We start from the raw sequence: 7,826 nt of genomic DNA on the forward strand, positions 1-7,826 counted from the left end.
ACAACTCATTCATCAATCTTATTTATTCAGCTTTTTACATTATGTTAAAATCTCAAATTCAAAAAATTCTCAGGTTTTGATATCACATACGTGAAAAGCTTTTGTTGAATTATTTCGTTTCATTATAAAACGAACAGTAATTGTGTTTACACAGTAATGCTCTTATCATAAGCCGAGCATTCGGCAGCTAAAATGACAAATCTGCAGTTCGTGTGTGTTTTTATTTGAGTTGTAATGTTTGTCTAAAATCGTCCTTGTAGGAACTGTCTCTATATGAACATCTGTTTGTGAGTTATCTGTGTAATTTCTGTGGGTGGAGTTTGCTCTGTGTGAACAGTCCTTTGTGGAGAGTAATATCACATCTTGGTATCATGCGGTATCACGACATGTGTTAAGATTCGAAACACCTTTCACGCTAGATGTTTTTGTAGTCTACTTTAGAAACAATGTCTTGACCTAAAGATTTACCGTAAATACAGTATTTTTTCGTTTATTAGCTTATCTTCCATCCTCCTAACGTCATACAGATTTTTTAAGTATGGAAGACCGTATAGATGCCTTGAAAAACACAGGATCTGAGCATTATTTTCAGTCTGCATGATCACAGCAAGTATATTTAGAATTCAAGAGCATCCAGCAAACCTGGTGCTATCCAAGCGGAAGTGTAGACAGGTGCGCTCTCAGCCAGACATTTTACAAATATAAAAAATGGCCCCTAGAATGCTCTGAATGCTTGAAGCGCCTGCACACTACTGTGCACCACAAGGTGCGGGTTTAGTATCTACCATCTGTGATACTTGTTTGACCACTTCCAGACTCCCCTGAATGTTTTCGCATCTTTATTGCTCGCTGGTGCCGTTGTGCATCTCATCCGAGAAAGCGTGCTGCCCGCCGATGTTGCATGCTTGTACGTCAGTTGTCAGCGTGATAGTAGTTATCTCCGTTGGCCAATATCAAACCCACATGGATATTTCAATCTGCTCCATCTCAACGTGCCAAAACAACGTACTTGAAATGCTGCTGCACTACACTGGAGACATTCAGAGTATATACTTGGATGACCTTGCGCGGGTGGCTTTAGTTTATTGCTGTCCATCTGGCCACGGGTTCTTTATGTTAAAGCGCCGTGCGTCCTGGCGTTGAACAGTCGTACAGCCGAGTGATATCGGCAATCACATGGTCATCATTAAGATTAACACACGGGAGCCTAAAGCCGCTCTCACACACAAACATTGACAAACAACAAACAGTGGCACTCCTGCCTTGGCTTGTTGAAGCTGGCCTGGCTGCGAGGTAAGCTTCACACAGAAAAATGAATAATTTAAACAGTGCCCTTAACTTCAAAAGCCCAAGGCAATAAACAGTGGATAGAGAGGGGGTGAAAGTCACACAGCGGAAGGGGGAGCGCTCTATAGAATTCTCCAGCCATTTTGGCCGTCAAACGCGCTGTGGCCTGCCTGAACACGTCTGGGATCAATTCCATTATATGAAATAATGAAGATCTTGATATGTGCGAAAGCTTATGGCAAATCTGAACATCAGTATTCGTTAAAGGGTCGTCTTGTTTTCACAGTTTGAGCTCTCTTCCTGTATCTTTCTCATTTGGTGATCTGAAACTGAAAATCTATATAATTGAAGCCGCAGTATTGCTTCGGATCTTAACTAATAATTCATATGCAGGAAAGGCCTATCTAAAGGCTTCAAGATCCGAGAGTTTGTAGTCTTCGAGTCCACCAATAACCCTTGTTCTTGCATCCTGAAGGCAAATAACCTTTTTCATAGTTTAATTTAAAGAATTGGTTAGAAGAGCATCTGTTTACTGATGAATAAACGATTTGCATTTTAAGTGATTCTTCCAACTTTTTTATCTCCAAAAATGTTTTCCCACTTCTTCGGTTGTTAAAGGTTCTTTGTGCAACCATTCATCAAAATGGTTCTTTTATCCATGGCATCATGACGCACTTTTTATAAAGTGTACATGAGTGTGACTCCTCAGGAACATATAAATGTGACATCGCCCACTTTTTTGTTTTCTCAACAACCACAAAGTCACATTTATAAAATGTAAGCGATTCGCTGAACTTAGTTCTAATGAGCCTTTGTTTTGGACGGGATACTCCACCCAAATATGAAAATTGTGTCATGAATCACTCACCGTCTGGATGTTCCAAACCTGAACGCATTTCTTGGTTGAACAAAGAGAAGGATATTTGGATGAATGTTAGCAATTGACAGTTCTTGGGTATCACTGACTTCCATAGTAGAAAAACGTAAAATGGAAGTCAAAGGTGCCCAAGAAATGCCCCTCAAAATATCTTCTTTTGTTTTTAACAGAACAAAAAAATTATACAATCGTGTTTATGGTAGTCAATGCGCTAGAAGGGTCGGTTGCTAACATTCTTCCAAATATCTTTGTGTTTAACCGAACAAAGAAATGTATACATGTTTGGGACAACTGAGTAAATGTATGGCACCATTCCATTCAAGAGCATTTAACATGCCATGGAAGAACCGTTTTCCGCCTTAAAAAAATGTCTCACTATAGTTAACTGACTGTTCCTGTCGAGATATTTCTGAGAATAAGTGCTAACTTCTCTTTTTAGAAACAGGCATGAATGAGTAAACCCCTCGAACGGCTGTCAGGAAAGCTGTCTAAGAAAGAGAAATTGCTGAGCGTCTGATATGTCGTGAGAGGGGTGGTCTCCATAATCCTGCGCGGCTCCTGGGTAAAACCCTGCACAGAATTTCCCAGACTACCCATCTCAGTTTCAGTAATCGCCTCCCTCTTTTTCTGTTCTTTTAAACAAGAATTTTTATGACCTTGTCATCTGCTAATTGCAGTGAACTGACAATGGACAATTCAGAGAGCACACACAAAAATAACAGAGGGGTGTGTATGTTTAGAGATTATTGCGGGTGGCCTCGGATAGAGAGAGAGAGCAAGAAACAGTCAACAGCAAATGTCTCCCGTCACACCCCGCTTAGCGTATGTCTGGTCTTGTTCCTTATAGGACCATTGGCACCACGAGTCTCACAGAAAAACAACAAACTCTTAAACACAACACAAGTGTAACAATATGAAACATAACTATACTAGATGTTGAATATGAATGCGATCTTTTATTCTTATGCAACGACAATCAGCCAAGAACTGAAAGTAAGAATTGTCCACACCCAGTTTATCTAACAGACACCCTGTGGATTAGTGGTGTTATCTGAGGACGCCCAGAGACGATACAAGGCACACTGTTCTCCTCGAAACAATAGTCGTGTGTTTTATCAATTACAACACTAACCATACACACCTACCTTCTCCCTGTTGCACAAACACACCTATGTATCTAATATCTGTGTATTAAGTTGTGTTAAAGTTTGATAGGACGGCTGAATTCCCCAGAGAAGATGAGAGATTAGTGATACAGAAAACCCCCACCTTTCAATTCAAACGTGTGTAACGCTTCTCTTTTGAGCTGTATCGGTCTCAAAAAGTTGGGGTTGTCATTTGAAACATCTCAGGTTTACAACTATTTAGCCCAATTTAACATAATTCTGTGAAAAAGGTGTCTCTTAATACATCTTGCCATTGTTAATAAACGATTGCCTCCAGAAACATAACAGGTTGACAGTTTAGCAATTTAGCCAACAGCTTTGATCATTTAATGCAGACGTTTCTCCAAACGTTTATTTAAAGAGCCTGTAATGTGCGCACATCATTTTTAAGCTAACAGCTTAATGGTGATTAAAACGTCCATGGACGCAAACTCAATACTTTTATGGCCGTGTGAATTACCCACGTGCACATTCATTTTGAATATGTGTATACTGTGTATATGTTTATTGCTCAAAATAAATATACAGATATCTAAACGCAGGAAACGGAGATGTATCCATGTTTGGAGCTGGACAGATCTTGAGACGGAACGATCAATCAATGAGGAACTGAAGACATTCCGAGAACCTAAATGGGAATCTACACTTTAGTGTGACTATGAACAACATCGAGAGACTAGACAGCTAGTGTTCACCTCAACATATAGCCAAGATTAAGGGATCTTCCCATTTCTAAAGCGTAAACTCAACACAACCAGTGCAGTTTCTAAACAAACAGCAATTATTGATGGCATCCGTGTCTCCGTTTTGGCAACTTCACCATTCACAACCACGTATAGAATCTACGATCAAGAGTTACTCTCATCTCAAGAACGCTGCAATGGGAGAGAAATATGTTACTATTTATTAAGTAACCTCTTTGCACCCTTTCTTAGCCGAGGAGGAACAGGAAGTGACAGTGGAGCGTTAACGGCTTGTCGCTGCAATCTTCAGCCATCCCCCCGTCCAGAACCCCCTCACCACAGCATGGCCGTAAATGGACAACACTTTGCCCTCTATTCCCAGGACAATTGCCACGAGGGTTGGTGTAAGCCCGTGTATTGTCAATGTAAGCACAAATTAACCTGGACAGTTTCCATTACCTCCTCCGTACACACCTTTCTTTCATTTGTATGTAGGTGAAAGGTTTGCGCTTCATTTTAGCAGTTAGGATTCTGTGTTCTGGTATTAAAAGTGTAATATACAAGCGTCCTGATGGAGACGGTGCTATGAAACAGCTTTATGAAAGCGTAGTTATTTAATTCCCCTTTAAGCCTGAAAGATAATGTTTGGTTTTAAGCAAGGAAGGTTGTTTTTGGCGACCAAAGAAGATTGTTTTTTTGCGGAGCTTGTATTTATTCATCAGTTAATAATCTATATAAGATACGTTGTTGGAAATGTTGTTTTCAACTGCATGACCAGGTTACACAGTTTAAATAACATATCCGTCAATTATTCACCCTTGAGTTTATTTGAAACCGGTATATGGCTTTTTCTTCTGTGCAATGCAAAATAAGACATTTCGAGAAACGTCTCTGTGGTTTTGTGTTCAGACATCGGAGGCCAGTGTTGTTTGTTACCAACATTCTTCAAAATATCTCACAGGTTTGGAATGACATTAGGAAGAATAAATGATGAAGAATAAATTCCTACAAACAAAAACTACATTTCTTTATACATTTTCTCATGCCTTTACGGATCTCATCCCTTCTAATTGTTGTACAAATAAGATCAGAGATTGATGAAAAATTAGGCCAGAGTTCAAACTCAGCCATCTTTATTAACAAATCACACACAGATTTGAGCCCTCCTGGACCATAGACCAGGAGGCGATGGGGGACAAATAAATAAAAGCAACTTGATTTAAGGCAACTCTAAAGCTCAGACAAAGATAGAGGCTTTATCCACTACTGAGCAAGTGAGCAAGCAGTGGTTTGGAGTTACTAAACATGGTAGCGTCACCCATCCATCAAAACGTTAGACTTACGGTTTTGGGTCACACAGCTCTGGGTCTAAATAATCAGTACCCTGGATAAATTTAGCATTGCCTATAAGCCACACATTCTAAAAGACGTCATCGCTGCTTTGTTCAATGTTAACACGTCTGATAAAGCAATAAATAAATACAAACTTTTAAATGTAAAACTGCACTGAAGACAAATAGGGGTTGAGTGTCTTTACATTGCACCAAGTTCACGGTCCTGAAATGTTGTTACATTCACCATTGGGAAACGGTTTTAGGTTCCAGCGAGAAAGAAGCAGAACTGTCGTCCTCTTACAGGTCCACACATTGCTGTCCAAAGAAAGCCGTCGCCTCTCTCTGGTGACCGCGGTCGCAACGATATCGCGTCAAAGGAGTAACACCACTCTCTTTCGGCCCATATCGCCTCCCAAGCGTCCGTTCAACACAGGCTCAGCAGCTAACTGTGCTCGGCTGCTGTTTGCTCACGAAGTCCGAAATAAAGTCAAACTCGTTTTGTCCCAAAAACAGTTCAGGAAGTTCTTGCACCCTGTCCAACCCTAGCTCCATGACCAGCGAGGTCAAAACCTCCTCGTCGATCAAGTCGGCGTCCATACCGTTTAAACTGAGAGCGGGTCCGGACATGTGTTGCATGTTGGTCAGCTGGGCCTGACCCACTCGAAACTGTGCACTGTTGGCCATATGGTTCCCCGCCATGTGTCCCAGCGGGTGTCCGTGGTACTGGGTGTTGAGTTTCTGAAGGTGCATGCTGGCCATGAGCTGTTGCGATGTGAGACCACCGCTCACGTACTGTTGCTGCTGCTGTGGGGGCTGCGGTTGTTGTTGTTGCGTCGGATGCATGTGGTGGTGCTGTTGTTGGTGCTGTTGTTGGTGCTGTTGAATGTGATGCTGCTGAGGCTGCTGGTTGTTAAACATCATGTTAGCCGACTGCATTTGGTGGTGACCCATCTGTCCGTTCATAGGTCCGACCATGTTGGGCCGTTGACGCATGGCGGCCTCCATGTTTCCCTGAGGCCCCGCTCCATAGTGCATCATCTGTCCGTTAGGCATCGCCCGGAGGCCGGGCTGGGGTCCGTGTTGCTGGGGGCCCGCCTGCAGGCCTCCGTTCATGCCCATCCGGTAGGCGTGCAGACTTCCGTTTCCCTGACCGTGGTTCATTGGCATCATCATGTGTTCTGCCATATAATCTGCAAGAGGTTCAGAGTCAGAATTTGATTGATGGCAAAAACAAAGTTCACTTTTGTCCTCCCTAATTTAAGGGAGGATGCAATCTTAATGTGTGCCAGAAGGTATAAACACAATGATGGGCAAGTGTGCAAGTGTTCGAAGAGGTTCACTTTAGATCACTAAAGAAAAAAACAGTGCTTAACAAGGAGAAGCCCACCTGACTGCCCACCCAAACACTAAACGTCTTAAGACTCAATGGTGAACATGCAAACAACATAATTAAATAGCCTAAACCGCGGATCAGTGTTTGACGTGAACACTTCATACACATCGCACGCCCCACGTACGTAATACGTATTTTAAAACGCTGCATAATTAAATAGCGTCTTAATTACAACAATCTTAATTTCAACAAGAAAAGAAACGCACGCAAATTATTCGACTTCATGCCCAGCTTGCATAAACCTAAATGCACAACAGAGAGCCACAGAAAGTCACCATGCAGCGAAGCAAACAATGGATCTAGCACCCCGAGCACTAAAACACCGGCCGTGGCCCAAATCCTAGCGAGCTCCCTACAAAGACAGCGTTTGCGGACTCGCACGCGCGTTCCACATCCCCAAACGCTGCACTCGTCGACGATTGCCCTAAAACGCACGAGCACGAAAACACTGTCCGCATAGGTAGCGCGCGACGTATTTAGACGCGACCGTTGAGTTTCGTGAAGCGCTGCTGAAGCGTCTTACCTCAGTGTCCTGCGCGCGCACAGCTCGATGACTCCACCGCAGCAGGAAAAACGAGCTTTATGTGACAAAGCCAAAGAATCACAGTTTATATTCCGCGAGTTGAAGCGTCATACTCCGGCACAAAAGCGCAGTGCTCACGATCTTCTCACGGGTCTGTGTGTTTTCTGGGTCAGCTCCAGGCTTATATATAAGAGGAAAAGCGAAGGGGTGGAGCTAGCGCTCGTTCGTTATCCTTTGTTGCCATTGGCCCCGCTGCGTAATATCAGCGTGCATAGAAACCCCTAGCGGTCTGTGTCAAACACTGGACACTTTCTGTACAAGGCTTGTGTTTGATGTCTTCTCGTGGATGATTTAAAGCGAACAGGAAATCCTTCTGTAAACTTACGTTTGTTACGCAAAGCTTAGATAGATAGAGAGAGAGAGAGAGAGAGAGAGAGAGAGATTGTTAGATAGATAGAGAGAGAGAGAGAGAGAGAGATTGTTAGATAGATAGAGAGAGAGAGAGAGAGAGAGAGAGAGAGAGAGATTGTTAGATAGATAGAGAGAGATAGAGAGAGAGAGAG

General features: G+C 42.7%; 1 protein-coding gene across 1 annotated transcript; it reads right to left on the reverse strand.

Annotated features, from left to right (window-relative positions):
* Positions 1–5,113: 5,113 nt before the first annotated feature.
* On the reverse strand, positions 5,114–7,433 carry cited4b (Cbp/p300-interacting transactivator, with Glu/Asp-rich carboxy-terminal domain, 4b). Its single transcript, XM_056762449.1, has 2 exons — positions 7,264–7,433; positions 5,114–6,537 (listed from the first exon to the last, which is right to left on the reverse strand). The coding sequence occupies exon 2, from the start codon at positions 6,530–6,532 to the stop codon at positions 5,783–5,785; it is 750 nt and encodes a 249-aa protein (XP_056618427.1). The 5' UTR covers positions 6,533–6,537; positions 7,264–7,433; the 3' UTR covers positions 5,114–5,782.
* Between the last annotated feature and the right edge of the window lie 393 nt (positions 7,434–7,826).

Source organism: Triplophysa dalaica, chromosome 12, assembly GCF_015846415.1.
Source record: "Triplophysa dalaica isolate WHDGS20190420 chromosome 12, ASM1584641v1, whole genome shotgun sequence".
In the NCBI taxonomy this organism is placed as follows: Eukaryota; Metazoa; Chordata; class Actinopteri; order Cypriniformes; family Nemacheilidae; genus Triplophysa; species Triplophysa dalaica.

Excerpts from the sequence above, each read along its gene's own strand:
- cited4b (XM_056762449.1), bottom strand. The coding sequence starts at position 6,532 with ATGGCAGAACACATGATGATGCCAATGAACCACGGTCAGGGAAACGGA.